The following is an 18,566-nucleotide window of genomic DNA, read 5'->3' as shown; positions in this document are numbered from 1 at the left end:
GCAGATGAGCCAGAGGGAGCAAGAGGCAGAGCGGGAGTGTGGGATTGTGTTTCCTTTGATTGATAGCAGCCCCGTGACTAACGCATAGATTTATAATAATTTTCCTTAGCAATGCCCAATTATGCATGTCTGATAAATTACGATCCCTGTTGTCTGGTGTGCACATTATCCTCGTCTTAAGGCGGTTTGGGAAGGGTCTCAAGGATTGACCTCGCACTTCCTTTAACAGTTTTTTGACAATACCCCACGCAATAACACAGGCCATTCAGCATCTCTGGGGTAATATTGTACGGGATAACTTAGTTAGGGCTGCAACTGAAGATTATTTTCATGATTAATTGATTAATTAATTAGTTTATAAAATGTCAATAACTTAGGAAAAAATAGTGTTTCTTCTGTGCTGAGCCCAAAGTGCTTCTTTTATCCAACCAGCAGTTCAAAACCCTAATAATTTTCATTAGGGCTGCAACTAATGCTTATTTTAATTTGTTGATTAATCTGTCAATTATTTTCCTGATTGATCATTGGTTGTTTTGTCTATAAAATGTCAAAAAAATGTGAAAAATGTCGATCAGTGTCTCTCAAAGCCCAAGATGACGTCATCAATCGTCTTGCTAGGCCTACAGGCCTTAATTTTCAAAATAGTTGCCATTTAATTTAATAGCTTACAGCAAATCAATTAATCGATTAATTATTGCAGCTCTATTCTTCATTTCCATACTAGGATTCATTCCTTCATTTTCATCGTCAATGGCAAAGAAAAGCAGCAGATCCTTACATTTAAGAAGCTTGAACCAGCAAATGTTTGATGTTAATGCTAAAAACAGCTAATCAATAAATTGGGTGATTGTTGCAGCTCTAAACTTGATATAAGCACAGTGATATTGTACAACATACATAATCCACAATATATGTGAGGAATTCATCAAAATGTTTCATGACTTTGATACACAGTGCAGGAGCTGATAAAATGTGTATTTCATTCCAAAGTGAGAGAACATCCCGAGACAATTTTCCTCTGTCTCCACCTGCCACGCTGTGAAATGTGGCCGGCCTCTCAGATTGGTGTTTTTATGACAGACCAGGTAGTACGCAGCGGCAGGACGGCCACAGCCGAGTGAGAATGACCTGCTTGATATTAGTGTCATAAATCACAGTGAACTTGAGAACAGAGGACTTAAAGAGGGCTTCAGGAGTGGACGACAAATCAAGATAACAAACTCTGATAAATAACAGATCCTGAGAGCAAATTCCTCTCCCTTTACACACAAAACACAGTCGTGGATTGTTCCAAACAGTTTATTGGGTATGTTTGTCTCGAATGCAGTGTTTAAAGATTCCTGAAGACAGGCTTAATTTCTTCTACATATTTATGTCCAGCAAGCAGGAGTTTCGTGCAATAACTCATTGATCAGCTTGCGCTTGCTGAATGCATAACAACTGATGCAGTCATCAGAGCATCAAGTTTGTGATTTATCAGCACAAATATGGTGTCTGTCACACTCTACCCTACCCTCTTCACTTTCTCTGTCACTCCCCTCCAGCGTCCTCTGTGTGCCTTTTATTCTAACTGCATTCATGTCAAGCTTTTCTCCTTAAAGTGTCTGAGATGTCGATTAAATTGAATGCCTGACATACTGACACAACAGCCGGAGCAGCATTCTCAAAACAGCCTGCCATCTCTTTAACTTTTTATTTGGAAGTATTGAAAGAATTTTGTTTTTGGTGTGAAGTGAATTCACGCCCCATAATTTCTTACCTCCTTGTAGAACAGACAGACTGACCCTTTCACTTTCACTTGGCTGCACAATTTCTCCACAGAAAGTATAGATGACTTTCAGGATATCTTTTGAACGCGGCATTAAAGCCTTACCCTTTTTTCTTGGTGTAATACCTTTGTAATGGTGAATTTGACCAGCTAAGTAACAATTTGCATGTCTGTTTTTAAGACAGAAGGGATGACAAGATATAAAGATCTAAGTACAAGCACATTGCAATCTCTATTCTGTGCCTCTGTGTGGAGATGCACGATGGAGCGGAGGTGTTTTCTCTGGTCTGTGGGTGGGGGTAGAGCTCAGCCCTGAATACAGCCCTGATTGGATTGATCCACGGCGCTCTTGTTTACAAGCGGCCTCTTCACAATCCGCACAGTTTAATAGCATGCTGTCCCAGAAGGGTTGTTGCATCCGTGTCCGTTTTGTTCCTAGGGGCAGGGAAAACAAAAGTGCCGGGAAGGGAGAAGGGGAAAGCAACCTCAGGGGAGCTGTGAAACAGCACTGGAGCCCTCTACCTCCGGGCTTCCTGCCAAGATAACGTTTCACCTCACCCACTGATACTTCTTTTATAGGAAACCACAACACAGTCTGGAGTACTACTTTGGAGTCTTTATAGGCCGTGAGCTTCTTCGGTTTCACCTAGTCAACATGAGATTCAGTGACTTTATAGATGGCAGTGATTGAGGCCAGAAATAAAAAAAATGAACCTAACACACTTCCCCTGAGCCGTAAGTGGTCTAATTTTAATTTCAGGGCCTCCTCAAAGCAAAGCTGGTTTGTGCTGAAGAGAGCCATGCCACTGTCTTCATCACGCACGCCTACAATAGGATGCAGCTCACACAGGTCCCTCAATAAATCCCAGGCTGACACAAAAGCTGTCAGTGGACTGCTGCTGAATAGATTAATAAGATTTCCATAATTAGACAGGCCCCTGACAATAGGATCCTTCAGGCTTTGTCTCAGAGCCAACTGGATCGTCCGAGCTGCGCACGTCTGCTGGACGGGCCGTCCGCCACAATGGCCGCACAGACAGTAAGGCGGTCAGCAGGAGAACATCTGTCTCTCCTGGGGCCGAGAACACACACACATGCAGTGGGAAGTTTCATGTGCATACACACAAGGTTCTTATCAGTCCTCGCAGCCACATAAGGCCATCAGAGAAGCAGTCTCATCACATATTTATGTGTACTTAACTCAGTCATCACATCCGATTTCTGTTCAATTCAGCGGTGCAACTGATAAATGATAAAATATATTAAACCCCAGAGCAGCTTTACTTATATTGACAGAAGCTTCCAAAATAATTGAATGAGGACAGGATTCCCGTATTCAAACAAATAAATGTGTTTTTGATCCGTAATCCTCTAATATGAGTAAGAGCTGATGGGGTGAGGCAGGAAATAGAAATGTTACAGCAGTGGAGCTGAAAAACGTGTCATGATTCAAGTCAACGTTGCAAAATGACTGCTTGCATCTTGATTATGAAATTTACAAGTTGTGTAAGCAGTGTGTTGTCTTCTTTTCAACATGTAAACGATGAGAATCACAACACATACTGAAGTTAATCTAATGATTGCACAGCTACCCACAGTATGCCCACATTGTCCTGATTTCCTACTTCTAATCTTAGCTTTCTTCCTGCCCCTCCAGTGAATTAATCTACGTGATGGCTCTGATTTAAGCAGAAGTGTAGATTAGAGCGTTTATTGTGGAGCGCTACTGCTCTAAAAACCGCAATCCCGCAGAAGCTCTAATTACATGGAAACTGCTAAACTGCACCTCAACCCTGCTATGTCATCAGGGGGGATGAATGACTGCTTATCACTCATCAAACTCACTGTGTACATACACAAAAAAAGACTTATTGATAGTAATTAAGAGTGAATTGGTTCTTCAGGTATGAGCAGCTGGTCATCACGTTGGTCAAGGGGGTAGCGCGAGTCCATTCTGTATAAGTGCAACTCTAATGATGGAGTGGACAGCAGTTAGCCCGCCTCACTGAGTCCTCTAATGTCCGCTCCAGTCCGCTTAGAGAGGACGAAACGCCTGCTGTCCACTCTTTTCCCTCCCTCCATCCCTCCCTCTTCCATCCCTCCCTCCCTGCTGCAGGTTTTATGAGCTCCCCTGGGCTCTCATCCATCTCTGTCACACACAGGCCCCATTATTGGGGCTGTTCACAAACTGGTTGGGCTGCAGATGGGAAGGGCCTGCAGGACATATATGGTTTCTGAAGCCTGGACAAAGACCTGCGAATCAGACCACAAAAATATGCGGTCATCTGGGTGTGGACAGGACAATGTCTTCAGCATGTTTGTGAAAATACAAGAGTGTGAGAATGTTTCTTCACATCTCGCTGCGGTGGGTGTGTGGGTTGGCGGGAGCTTAGGGAAGTACTTGAACTGGTTTGGCCATTGGGAACTTAAGGCAGTGGATTTGAATATGAAGGACATGATAATCCAATGGCCATCTGGTCTGCTGGTCTCATCTGACTGAATAAATAACGGGCGTAATCTGAAAACACACATGGGGAGGTTTGCAAAGCGGGTAAAGAAAGAGGCCAAAGTTTAGGAGTGAGCGGGAGAGCAGCAGCAGAATTGCAGGTTGTGATATTGAAATTTGATTTAAATGGCAATAAGAAGCCTGGCTCCACACACACAGACAGCCATGAATAATGAATCATCAGGCGTCCACTGAAGGAAAAGGCAGACAGGGCCAGTAATGACAGCTTTTGCCATATTCCTTTTTTACCTGCCTGTTACTGGCTGGAGTAGTCCTCACCTCAGGGTAAATTGTGACAGTTCAATAATGCCAAGCTATGTGTGGAATGTCAAACTAATGCCTCAGCAAGAGTTAGCGCTAGCCTTTCATGAAATAGACGATTCTTTAACTATCATATGGCGATGTATTGGGTAAACACACACATGAAAATACACTCTGCAACACTGAAAATCAGCAGATGCATTTTACATTTGGGTGAAGGAGCCTATGCATGTTCCACACCTTTTTGGATGCAATGCCAGTCAAATATTCTAGTGGAAAATAAGTCCTTTGCATGTGGGAAGCATGGGACAAAATTTCCTTTTCGACTGCCCTCTCCCCTGTTAGCTCTGTGATGTGCTCAGTCCGTAGCAGCCACGATCAATCAGGCCTCCGCCGGTGCTGAAGTCAGCCAGAGGAACAGACATTCCACTTTCCCAATGTTCCATGGGAGACTGTGCTGATGAATAGCACACTATGCTGCAATTCCAGACCCAACCCCCCTCTTTCTTTCTTTTTCTTTCTTTCTCACTCTCTCCACACCACTGTCCACACACACACACACACACACACACACACACACACACACACACACACACACACACACACACACACCCTCCCTCCCTCCCTCCCTCTGTCCAGCCGGCCACTGGGCCTTTGGAGCTCTGATGTACTGTGGGTGGGTGGTAGGTGGGGTGCAGGGCGGAGAGAGCAGGCATTCAGAGCAACATGCACAGGGAGATAACAATAGCTCCTCTGGGAGACCTGCAGATGTTAGCAGTACAGGGAATAGTAGTGGGATCTTATCGCTCATCCAATATAAGGCTGGGAAACTGCAAAACAACACATCCAACCCACCGATCTGCTTTCACTCTCTTTCTTTCTGTAGCTTTCTCTTTCTGCCTCCATCTCCCCTTCACCTTCCTCTCCCCTCTCTGGGAAATTCGAGCCTCCTTCTGCTCACAGGCATGATGGTAACACTGAAAAGGTTGCTTTCCAAACAGAAGAAAAAGGCCTTTTCTTGTCACTGGGGGCGCAGACCATGTGTCACTGTGCACAGGATAGTGAGAAAAAGGAGTTCTTGGTTTTTGTTTAGTCTTTGGTCTTGTCAACTCTTGAGGAGACTGTGTCAAATACCAAAATCAACATTAATATAGTTGCATTGAAAGAGCAATCTCATTTTAACAAAGCATGAGTAACAAGACGATTTTATATATTTGGAACCTGGGATGTTGGTTGCATTGATGTAAATGCAAGTTTGATTTTGAGAATTATTTCACTTATCAAGCACATGGAGGGAGGAAGAAAACAGTTCAATTGCCAAATAGTCAAGTCCAAATTTATTCATATGACCACAAAGATGTACAATTCATTAAACTGGCAATAGACAAGTTTTCTGCTTCAAAGTATCATTATGAAATAAATGTTGATTGCAAGTTGTAATGGATATAGAATAATAAAACCTGTGTTTCTTTTGCCAGGCCTGTTAAAGATGCACTGGAACCCAGAGCATGCCCAGCCTCTCAGCCAGTGGCCTGAGCAGCACCTGGATGTCTCCTCCACCACCTCCTCTCCGGCCCACAAGGCGGAGTTCTACGCTGGCCGCGGCCGCAGCTCCAGCAACTACGCCTGGGCCAATGATGACATCTCAGCTCTCACAGCCTCCAACCTGTTGAAGCGCTATGCTGAGAAGTACTCCGGTGTGCTGGACTCACCGTATGACCGGCCACCTACTGTGGGCGCCTACCCAGAGCCGGGGGCCTTCGGGGGTCTCAACGGCCAGAAGACTGAGCTGGAGCCCTGGCCATTGACACACAGCACTGATGCCTCCTACTCCCTGGTGCCCCCTGGAGGCCATGACAGCCTCTCAGGTGCCAAGGCTGTAGCCACATCTGCGGGCCCTCCAGGGGTTGGCAGCGTGTCAGTGGTGAACAGTAACCTTTCGGACTCTGGCTACAGTGGCAGCAGCTCCTGCAGTGGCTCCAGCGAGTACCCCTCCACCTACAATGGCACCTATCTTTCCTCAGGGTACTGTCCCCAACCCGGTGCAGCACTTCCCCCTGCCTCCCTCCACACTCTTCAATCCACCCCCACTCTGGTGGCCAGCTACAGCCCCACCACACCTGTCTATAACTACCCCCCTAGCACATACCCTCCCCAGAATAGCCTTGCTCCCACCTACAGCCACCCCTCTGCAACTTACCTGCCCTCAGGTCTACCAGCCCCTACTCCCATTCCCTCCAGGCCCACAGTGGTAGGAGGCAGCTACAGTTACCAGAGCACCAACCTTGGGACATCTGAGTCTGGAGGAACATTAAAACGAAAAGCATTCGAGATGAGCGTAGAAGATGATGAGAGCGGGGATGGGTCTCGTTACAGGAAATACAGCTATGACCACTTGAAGACTGGGGGAAACTCACCCTACAGTGTGAATGACAAAACAGAGTGCCGGGGAAACGGCTTCAGCAGTTCAGGCAGCACAGACCCTCAAGCCTTCAAGCCCACTAAGCCCTCCTCCCAGCCCCTAGTGTCTCCTCAGTATGGGGCATCAGGGGAGTACAGCCCTCCAGCGGGCATGACAGGGGAGAATGGCGTGGCAGAGCAGGGCTTTATCCAACAGCAGCAGAACCGCTCCCAAGCCCACAAGCGCCCTTCATTGTGTGCGCCGGCTGTTGAGACTATGAAGAGCCCAGACCCCCGAATGTTGGACCTTGTCAATGGGGAGTTATTGGACTGCAGTCCGGCGCTAGGCTGGGGCGAGCTGGCTGGGCTCACTCACGTCAAGACTGCCCTGGAAGAGGACCTTCTGTGGCCCGTGTTGAGGCCCAGTCCAGTCATGCGGCCACCAAGAACCGTCCTGCTGTTTGGCCCCCGGGGAGGGGGAAAGACCACGTTGTCTCGCTCTTTGGCTTCACAGCTGGGGGCTTCCTTCTACAGGCTGAGCGGAGCCATGCTGGCCTCTAAAGGGAAGGTGGAGGCAGAGCACATTCTTGGGTCTCTTTTGCAAGTGGCCGGGGCACGGCAGCCCTCAGTGGTGCTACTCAGCCAGGTGGAGGCCATGGAGGAGGAGGGGCTGAGGCAGACACTGCTGACCACCCTGGAGAAAGCCCAGGTGGGGACCACAGGCCTGGTGATTCTTGTATGTGCCACTGGCAGGCCAGATCTGCTGCAAGATGCAGTTCATCGGAGCTTTGCCAAGCGGTATCACGTTGGCCTGCCAGATGTGGGTATGCGTAGGCAGGTGCTGCTGCAGGCGCTGTCCCCGCAAGGCTGCAGCCTGAGCGAGAGGGAGCTGAGCGCTGTGCTGCAGCGCACAGAGGGCTTCTCAGTGTTGGAGCTGTTGCAGCTCAGCCAGCAGGCACTCTCCTCAGCATCCTCCCCCACTGGGGCCATGCACGGCCTCTCCACATCCTCCAAACCCCCAGCCTTCACAGACTTTGAGAATGCCTTCTGCAAGGTGCGCCCACACACCACCACAAAAGAACCGGACACTTGTATAGAGTGGAGCAAGATGTATAACCACTGAGAAAGCAGCCAGTCACTGTACTCGGACTGCATTACAACCCTGTCTTTGCTTTGACATGACTTGGGAATGTTTTGTTGTTGTTTTGTAATTACAGATTATGCAGCCAAAAGAGCAAGAGAAGCTCAACGATACGAGAGAGCTGACAAAGTTGTTTTACTGGCAGAAGCATGCCATGGTGTGCTTTTTTGTTTTCTTATGAATATCCGCAATATTTTAATTTTTCCCAAAGAGAAGAAAGATGAATAGGCCTTGTTGACTGGGGTAGTGTATTAGTCTTTTGGCCAATGGGAAAATCAGATTAAAAACTATTTGGATACTATCAGAGATCCTGATTAGCTTTGGTCCAGGACAAAATCAATAATTTGTTGCTAGGTGACGTGGTCCAAGATTATGGATAATCAGGGTTTGGAAAATCCCCCCTTTGACTGCTACTCTCAGGATCCTATTTATTGCCAGTCCACTTCCATGTTATCCTAATGTTGATTTAGCCATTGGATTGTCACTAATTATCCAGTAAGAAGGGCTCGGGATCAGCAACATCTCAGCTAACAGTTTTTGACCAAAAACACGTCAAACCAAATGCATAATCAGCAGCGTTGTCCTCAAAAATCACAATAAATGAATCCTTCTCGACAGCTTCTCACCAAATCAAAACAGTTGGTCCTTACTATTCCAAAAAGAGAAAATCAGAAGACTTCTATTAAATCCAAACATGCTGCTGTCCTTCCCAGGAGTCCTGTCGATCAAGTCAAACCTTGCAGTTACACTCGACATGTTTGGTTGTAGAAGTTGTAGTTAACTCATCAACAGTATTATACTCACTGTTAAAATGCTACAATTCATGGACAACTTATTTTATATTTCCTGGGTTGTTGTCCTTTACTTCCACATACATTTGTTCTCACATTCCTCATCATCGTCCGCAGTTTTCCTGAGAATCCCACTTCCAGAACAAAACCCACCTGCACACCCAGCGTCTCTGTTTTCTATTTCACTTACTCCTTTTGTTTCTTAGTATGTAGTCTTGTTTGAAATGCTCAGGAAAAAATTTCTTTACCTCAGAAATATGAAATTAAAGAATGTATGTAATCTTAGGGTCTTAGTAGAGAGTGGCGCGGAGCGAGATAGAGGAGCGAGGAGAAACCTGACAGTCTTGTAACACCCACTACAGCTGGGCTTTTACCTCGGGAGAGAAACTTGAATATGCTACAAAGAGTAACATTGAATGTAATTCAGGTATTTCAAAGGATATTTGATGCCATAAATCCATGTATTATTATATATGAATATATAAATACGTTTTTCTTTTCTGTTCCTTTACCCTTTATTTTTATTGTAGTTTATGGTGGAGTGATGATTGTCAAGAAATGCTATGTAGAATACAGAAAATATTCCTTCTTTTGTTGGACAAACTGCTTGCAAACATTCGTGTTATTTAGTGTTTACATATCCTGCATAAGCATGTCTGCGAAATATCATTTGAAAATGTAAATATAATGCACACAATCACACACGTGCACTCACAGTGAACATCTGAGCACAAAATAACTTCCAAAAAGACAACAAACAGATGCAAAAAAAGTTTAAAGTTGTTAAATGTAGCTTTCAGCAGATCCCAAAGTCTAAAGATTCACAGTTAATGTGTACATATTGTGGATGAACCCAACATGTAGACAATCCAGACCAGCCTCTCCTTTTCCACCAGTCCTACAGTTGTTTGGCTGGAAAAACCCCGTCACTGGACTGCAGGTACAGAGGTCGTTCATATTAGTCTGTTGCCATGGTCCTAAGGAGGTACACACAGAATGATGTAATATTTCCTACCGCTGCCTCCTCCCTCCCGCCGTCCCTTCATCATTATTTTTCCCTCTTTCTCTCTCCCCAGTGCAATCTCATTAGATTGGATTGCCCCCTGGCCACGCGCCCCAGTGGCCATGTGGCGTTGTATCCTCTCCCCAGCCCCCCCACCCTTCCCCTTCCCCTTACACCGATTCCTCCGGAGTGGAGGTGGTCTGATTGATGTCCAGCAACCCTATATCACAGTGCAGCCGTCCCTCTCCAGCTGGTGGCTTCAGTCATGCCATACAGCCAGATCAATCAGAGTGACCCCCGCTGTGCATACTGATCACTGTCTCCAGAACCTGAAAACACATTTACAAATTACAGAGAGGCTCCTGCCTCCAGCGGCACAGTCTAGATAATGCTAGCGATTATTCACAGGTAATTACAGAAATGAGATAATACAGATGACTTAGAGGTACAATATTTTGATTTGTTGTTCCCGTTACTCCCGACAGTTTGTCCAACAAAACAAGCTTTTATCTTTTACATGTTTTGATCTGTTATCGCGGTAACTTTGTTCTTGGTTATTGTACATTTTCTGTAACCATTTCTACCTCATTTTTGCGGCATATTGTACATGAAAGTATTTATTTCATGTCTTTTTTGATGTCTGTTTTGAAAATGATAATGTTCTTGAACTGTAATGGTCTACCTCAGAAAAGACTGTATTTTAAGAGAAGAGTATCACACAATATTAAACAGAATTTGTCAATATTGCAATGTGGTTAGTTCTTTCTTTTTTTCACTGATTTAAGCACTCCAAGGGACGGCAATTGACCAGAGTGCAGAAATTACACCATGGTGGTGCTTTGGATCCGTGGCCTGGATTGACCCCAATGTTAAGGTCAACAGTGTCACTTAAACTGATTGCTAATTTGTTTAACGTAGAAATGCACAAGACTAAATCAGGAGGTTTTGGATTTTTTTCCCCCACATTAGCTTGAATTGCCTGTATCGTCAGCAGGTTGATGAGAGAAAGAAACACAGCAGGTTTACCTGAAAGTGCACAGAGAAGATGGAGACAGCCATCATTAATAAATGCTAAATTTATAGTTAATTAAACTTTAGTTAATAGTTATTTCTCAGTTAACAAACAACAAAATGTTTTGTAAACCATTTATTAAGCAAATGTCTATTGTTCAGTTGCACCTGATGCTTATATGACTTTCTAAATGGTTAATAAATACTGTGTAGTTCATCTATAAACATCACTTGGATGGCCATTATAAAGCTACAGCTGATGCTTATAAATATTGCAATGCTTATATTGCTTAACCCTCTGAACTCCCAGCTGTTTCCTGGCGATTTTTTGCTCCTGACACGTTTTTACTCACTGTGGATGCGTTTTTCACCAAAATATATAAGTCCTGCGTCTCGATGGAAACAGCACAATCATGGCTAGAAGGAAAAAAAACCTCAAAACTGTCTTGTTGTGCAGTATAACACAGCTTTGATGGCATAAATCGTTGCAAATAGAAGAAACCATGAATTGAAATTCTGTGATAATGTATTTTAAAATGGTTTATAAACCATTTCATAGTTTATTAACAGTGAAATAACTAAGAAATAAAGTTTAATTAACTATAGATTTACCATTTTTTAAAGCCACTACAATGAACTTTGATCATTTGTTGATTTTGGAGGCCCTTGTGGACAAAAGTGGTAGTGTTTCCACTGTCAAAATCACAAAATATGTCAAAAATAAAATTAGGTAACACAATAATTCCATAAAATTTAATAAAAATAACAATTAGTAATAAAATTAAATAAAATTAAAATGATTTAATAAAAGCACATAATAATAATATAAAGTGCTAAAACTAAATAAAATCAAAATAACATTAAGTAATAAAATGTAATACAATAAAATTAAATGATACATTTGTACAGAAATTCTCCTGCTTCTTTGTAACGTACTATTCACTGTATCTTTGTCTGGGAAAATGTAAACACAGTTTCTTCCAGTCTGCACGGCAGGCGTTGAGAAAAACTATACAGAAATAGTTGATCTTCTCACTGATGGTCCTGTTTGCTTACGTGGATCTTATAGAGGCATCAGTAATAAATTGAGACTGTTTAATAACCAGTTAGAAACTCCTTGTAGTAGTTTTAAAAATGGTTGTTATAAAGTGTTTTGTGTGTCTGTGTGCACATCAGTTTGCCAGCCTGCATGTGTGTGTGTTTCCATGTGTGTGTTGCAGCGTCCAGAGCAGCAACAGAAGCAGCACTAGCACACCCCCGAGGGTTCAGGCCCAGCACCAGAGCACAGAGGTCCTTCATATCTGTCACTGTCTGTAAACAACAGCTCGTCCCAGCGGCTTGCCCTGTGCTATTTCTGGACCTTTCCTGACATCTTTCAAAGCCTCAAAACTAACTGAGAGAAGAAGTAAATCTGAGCAACTCTGTGCGAACAAGTGAAAGTTTTTAGTCGGAGCCTAAATCTGAATCTATCGCTCTGCAGTTATGGATAGTCGTGTCAAAACTGAGTTCGAAACATCTGTGACTGAATCCCAGCAGAACAGTGGTGCTGGTGGTGTTGATGACAGAGTAATTAATTGTATAATAATGATGCATAGCTCTGTTATAAGCACAACCTTGTGCAGCGGCTGCCCTTCATCCTCTGATGAAGGATAATCGTTTCTGCAGCTGTTTAGAAATTATTTCCTATCTTTTCTTGTCACAAACTCAATAACATAATGCAAATTTCAACCTTGCAAAGGTAAAATAGACCATGTGGAAATGTGACATTGGTATAGGAGGAGAGGCTTACGTATATTTTATTAATTTCACACTACTTCTTCATGTTTTTGTAAATAGTAAGGGATTTACCTCCACAGTCCAACTACATATATTTCCACACTCTGACTTCCCATGAGTCACTTTCCATCCAGCAGGCGACTGAAAACCAGTTCGTCCTTCTTGTCCTGAGTGACTCCTGTCCTCCAGGAAGTCAATCATTTTCTTCTCCCTGCTGATTGGAGGTAATTAGGCGAGCAGCATTTGTAATTGGATAATAAAAGATGCTAATGAGCTGCTGTCCTATTTACTCATGCTTAGGCAGTGAATAGCAGGACACAGCCGCACTGTCCTTACTGCAATACAGCTCTAATAAAAAGTTATATTGAGATTCAATTTCACAATAATTAAAAGGCATACATGTTAATTATCAGAATAATTAGTAATATATAGTTGGGTTTATAAATAGTTAGGGTTAGGGTATAGAAATAATGAGCCTTTTATATAATTTGAGGATGTGGGTAATTATAATCGAAACAAAGCCTTTTTATTGCACCGATGAAGGCATTCAAGACTTTTTTGTCCTGTTGTGCACTCATGTCTCTTGTAAGAGGTGATTCAAGACCATTTTTTTTAGCTTACACTCAACTGAAATATCAGATTTTTACTGATAATAGTACATTCTTCATTCAGAGGTGCCTAGACAAAAACTTGAAAGTTATTTATGGTTACAACCTTCATTAAAAAAAAGAGGTCATTCTCTGAATTTCATTTCACTCGGACACTGTCGTCCTCTCCACCTTCCACTGTCCGGGCCTTGATACTGACAAGGTTGACATCAGAGGAGAGCTCTGACACTGGGTGAGTTAGGACTGCCAGCTGTTAGCAATCAAGTCTATTTTGAAGTCAGGGACACATGGACCCCCAGGGCCAAAGCAGCAACTAGCCCAACCCTTCACAGCCCCCACCCAACCCAGCCTACAACCTCCAAGCCCCCTGGTACCACAGATACCCAGCACAGCTGTATTGGTTCCAGATGTTGCAAAGCTGCAGTATAAAGGCCCTTTACCTAAGAGGACCCCGAAAATGATGCCCAACCTGCACAGAGAGCAGTAATGCAGAAAGGGTGCCTACAGGTCCTCAAAAAGTCTTAAATTTGAATTTGTGAGGTTTTAATGGTCACAAACATTTTATCTAATTTACTTTATTCAGCTTTTACTTTATTTTTGTCCAAATGAGTCAAGCTCTTCTGTGTGAAAGTCCACATTTCAGATGTTACTAATCTTTAAACCTTCTTTTTATGACTTCTTTTTGTTACTTACCTTGTGGCAAAATATAGATTAACCTTACTTACCCTATTAACCATATTCCTAGATAAAACCTACCTCTGCGACGCCACAAACACTTATAATACTTACTTTTATACTTACCAGCAATGCTTGTATAAGAAAAAGATGATTTGTCCAAAAGTAAGCCTTAAAATTGGTTTAAAATACTCTGTAAAAGGTCCTAAAAAGCATTAAATTTAAGTGTCTGATACTTGGAGACACACTGAACACAACAATAACAAACACTGAACTGAAGGATGTGTTTCAACAACAAACTTGCAACCAACAGACAGCTAGAAAGCTTAAAGAAGTTGCTTCTTAATAGTCATTATGTTTCTTACATTGAAAGGTTCGATGTAATATTCTCAAATGTGTGTCCTTGACAGAGGAGAAGACAGATAAAGCACTAAGAGTGCACCGGATCAATGTCGTTTAACATTAGATATCGCATCTTTCCTGGATGGCGAAGCTGTCACCACAACTATGTCCTGAATACTAAAGAGTCTAATCTTTATGGTAACTGGCACTCAGTGTCAGCTCTGCAATATCTGGTAGTTTTGAACAGAGTGGTGAGACCTAAAGAGAGAACACAGGAGAAATGAATCAAGATGAAGCCTGCAGCTTCAAGCCAAATAAATAAGATAATCTGAAGTGAGGAAACAAAGGCACAATGGAAACTCTTCAGGTCCTTTGAAAGGAAATGATCAAATCTTTGCAGCTGCATTGTTTCTGTGTTGGACAGGTCAATCAAAACTCTCAGGAAATTGGCTTTGACAAGGGGAATGTCCTGGTAAAATGTCTTCCCCTGCCCCCTCTCACATGACTCAGATGTGATCACTGAATAAATAAACATGAAATAAGTTTATAAGTGAAAAACAGATCGCTGTTTAAGAAGAATTTAACAGAAGTGTCACAGGCAGCAGAATCTGGTACTGAGAGATACAGTTTAAGGAGTTAATGTGCAACTATTTGATTCTTAGCTTAACTTCATGTTGGGTAGTCTGCAGATGATCATGTGAGGTCTTGCTATGATGGCACCTAATTTCAAACAGACCAGTGAACACACAGAAGCCCGACGAGTCTTGTACAGGTTCATACCTCCCCCCTGTGGCCAGTTCAAGAAATTGCAAACCCAGATGGATGACCAGATTGTGCCAGCAATCCATTCAGATTAGACAGATAAGGATACAATCAACTCACATTTCTGAGGTATTTATTGTGGTAAAACCCATAATCTGAACTCAGCCTGGAGGCACTGCTCACAAAGAGGAAACAGCATTAAATCCAGATGAGAGGACTTTAAAATGACCAAGTGCAATATGTAACTGATGTATATATCAAGCAGACACAGCAACTATATATCAAACATATATACAGACATTTACAAAATCATACAATACATAACGCTTCACAAATAGGTCAATATTACAACCTCCAAACCTCAGACAGCAAAGCAGTACCAGAACTAAAACATATAAACACAGTAGCGACCCCTGGTGGCTCCACATGGTAACGTTTTATTCACCTCTGTTCCAGAAGTAATAATACAAATGATAAAATATTAAATTTTCACCAAAGTATGTGAACATAAGGAACAAACCTACAGCACGTGATCATTAGTATGTTAACATATGACATATATAAGTATTTTTGTGTTTTGTACATATCTGGAATAAAAGCAGTTATTCTTACACAGTATACCATGGGCAAACTAATCCAATATATTATAAATGATTAAATATATGACCATTTATTTATACACAAGCAATAGCATATAGTTGATTGTGAATGTTTCTATGAATACTATGTCCATATACAGTACTTCCATATACTCTTATTTCATCCTAAATTTCAACATATTGTAACATATTAAATCTATTGTATGTTCAAATAGTAAAAGGTGTCACAGCTGATGTGCCAACATAATGTATGCAAACATATATGTTCTCATTAATTATTTGGTACGAGGGATTAAAAACCATAAAAGATAAAGATCTTGTTTTTCAGTCAAGGGGTGGGGTTACCAAAAGGTTAACATTTCAGGCACATTTAAAAAATGCAAAATTAGCTGGGGGGCTCGCCCACAGGCCACAGTTGGATTCAATTTGGCCCTCAAAATTTTTCTAGCAAAAAACGTTTAGATTTAATGAATATTAGAATTTAAATCGTTGTTTATGTTGTTGTTTTTTGTGAGGTGAAAATTCTATTTAAATATAAACAGTCCCTTATTATTTAATGATCGTGCATGGTGAGCAGGGTTGCTCAGGGTTGCATGAAGTCAGTCAGTTGAGGGATCCTGTTACCATTTTTCATTTTAACAAAACAATACAACAGGTGTTGGTTATTGGCCAGTGCCTCACCATTATTTTTCACCCTGGCCCTCCCGGGGAAAAAGTTAAGGAATCATGGAAAAAGAGTAAAATAAAGTGGATGAGGTTGTTTTAACTACTTGATATTGTGCAGGGTGATATAATCTTCAGCAATACATCAGTTTATAGTAGTATTTTATTAGGTAAACATAAAAAGTAATCTGAATACAGTATCAATATGCTGCTCATATATTGCATCATCCAGTCATAGCCTCTGAATATTTTATCTGCATTATATAATTTGTAATGCAGCAAACCTACAGGGACATACAGCAGTAATGACTGCATGAGCACATATTATATTATATCATTAATAATGCATGTGCATAAATGTTTTGTGAGTTCATGGACAATGGTGCATCATAGCTAAACAAAGCTGCCTACAAGCACATGAACACGTGTCACTACTAACAGCTGTAGAAGCAAAACACGTAAGCAGCAATACAACGTCATGTAATTGCTCCATTACAAGTTAATGTCCTGCAATCAAAGTGTCGATAAACAACAGAATATTATTAACAAAATGGACTTCATGTCAAGAGTGAAATTGTGCATCAGAGAATCTCCTGTCAGTGTCATCATATACTGTGTTACTGGCTATGATAATATGATGCAATGTAAGAGCAGTATTTCGATATTGTAGCTGGGCAAGGTGGAGTCAATTTTAAGCACTTAAAGGATAAGTTCAGCCAAAAATTAAAATTCAGTTAGTATCTACTCAGCCTGATGCTGATGGGAAGTCAGGTGAAGTCTCGTAGTCCACAAAACATTTCTAGAGCTTCACAGCAAAACACCATTCTCCCCAACAATGTAAGTAGACGGGGACTTGTTTTAAAACGCACAAAAACAACTGAAAGAAAAACATAAAATGGCTCTATACAGCTCGACCAGTGTAATCCAAGTCTGCCGGTATGGGGTTCCACTTGTGCCAAAAATATGTCGCCATGCGCACTGTCTATGTCTACTGAACATGTGAGAAGACATTTGTCTATGTCTATTAAACGTTGAACTGTCCTTGTGTCATTTGACTTTGTCATTACATCGTGTCGTCATGATGTGTCATTTGACAAAGTGTTGTTATGATGTGTGTTATGGTGTGTTGTCTCGTAGTTTGGCAATGTCGTTTTAACGTGTTGTTTGACAGTGTCTTTACGTCGTTACTATGTGTCGTTACTATGTATCGTTACTATGTGTCGTTACTATGTGTCGTTACTATGTGTCATTACTTCGTGTCGTCTTGATGCGTCGTCTGACAACGTCGTTATGCCTGGCTACTCAGTAAACTTTGAAGTTCAGTGGACACTCCTTAATGCAACAAGCCACAAACTGTGTTTATTGCCAGAATTGGGACTTTTCTTGGATGGCATTGTTGCAATGGACATTGGTGACAGTTGGCCCTGTGTTTCCAGTGTAATTTTGTGTGAAACTTCTATATTTTTTTATTCAGATTGTTCTTGTTAGTAGGCTATGATGCATGAAAAATAAATTAGTGTTAGGGGACAATACTGAAGTGGTACAGCTCTGCTGGGAGGTTCCCTCCGCCGACCACGAAGGGTAAGCTGGGAAAGGGGCGCCCGGTGCCACCGCGGTAGCCAGGCATAACGAGGTTGTCAGACGAAGCATAGCAACGATGTTGTCAAACGACACATCGAGACGACACGTAGTAACGACATATAGTAACGACGCATAGCAACGACACATCAAGACAACATGCCATAACACACATCATAATGACACTGTCAAACAACACATCACAACACACATCATAACAACACTTTGTCAAATGACACATCATGACGACACGATGTAATGACAAAGTCAAATGACACAAGGACAGTTCAACGTTTAATAGACATAGACAAATGTCTTCTCACATGTTCAGTAGACATAGACAGTGCGCATGGCGACATATTTTTGGCACAAATGGAACCCCATAGCCGGAGCCCAGAGTTCCCAAACTGATTTAACATGACGTTATTTACACCCTCAACATGCGATTGAGCTTGTGCATCCAACTCAGACGGGGTGATTGCTAACGCTTTTAGCTAAGAAGCTACGGTGAAGATTTCAGCTTCAAGAATCCACAGAGACTTGGATTAAGTCTCCCACCTGTGTAGAGCCATTTGATTTCCCTCCCCATCTACTTCAACGCTCCAGAAATGTTTTGTGGACTGCGAAACCTCATCCGACTTTCCATTGACATGAGTGTGAGGTTTTGTGAACTTATCCTTTA

General features: G+C 42.2%; 1 protein-coding gene across 4 annotated transcripts in view; it reads left to right on the top strand.

The window, feature by feature from the left end:
* fignl2 (fidgetin like 2) overlaps positions 1–10,620 on the top strand; it is a 41,291-nt gene extending 30,671 nt beyond the window's left edge. For 3 of the 4 annotated variants that reach the window (XM_073470162.1, XM_073470161.1, XM_073470160.1), the window contains exon 3: positions 6,014–10,620. In XM_073470162.1, the coding sequence (XP_073326263.1) occupies positions 6,014–8,058 (2,045 nt within the window). In that variant the 3' untranslated portion in view covers positions 8,059–10,620. Of the gene's footprint in view, positions 1–4,234; positions 4,631–5,652; positions 5,661–6,013 lie in introns of those variants that run through there. The other variant, XM_073470163.1, reaches the window with a different exon arrangement.
* Positions 10,621–18,566: the final 7,946 nt, after the last annotated feature.

The sequence above is a fragment of the Pagrus major genome, chromosome 7, assembly GCF_040436345.1.
Source record: "Pagrus major chromosome 7, Pma_NU_1.0".
In the NCBI taxonomy this organism is placed as follows: Eukaryota; Metazoa; Chordata; class Actinopteri; order Spariformes; family Sparidae; genus Pagrus; species Pagrus major.
The sequence above is the reverse complement of the archived record's forward strand: the minus strand, read 5'-3'. Positions and strand labels throughout refer to the sequence as shown.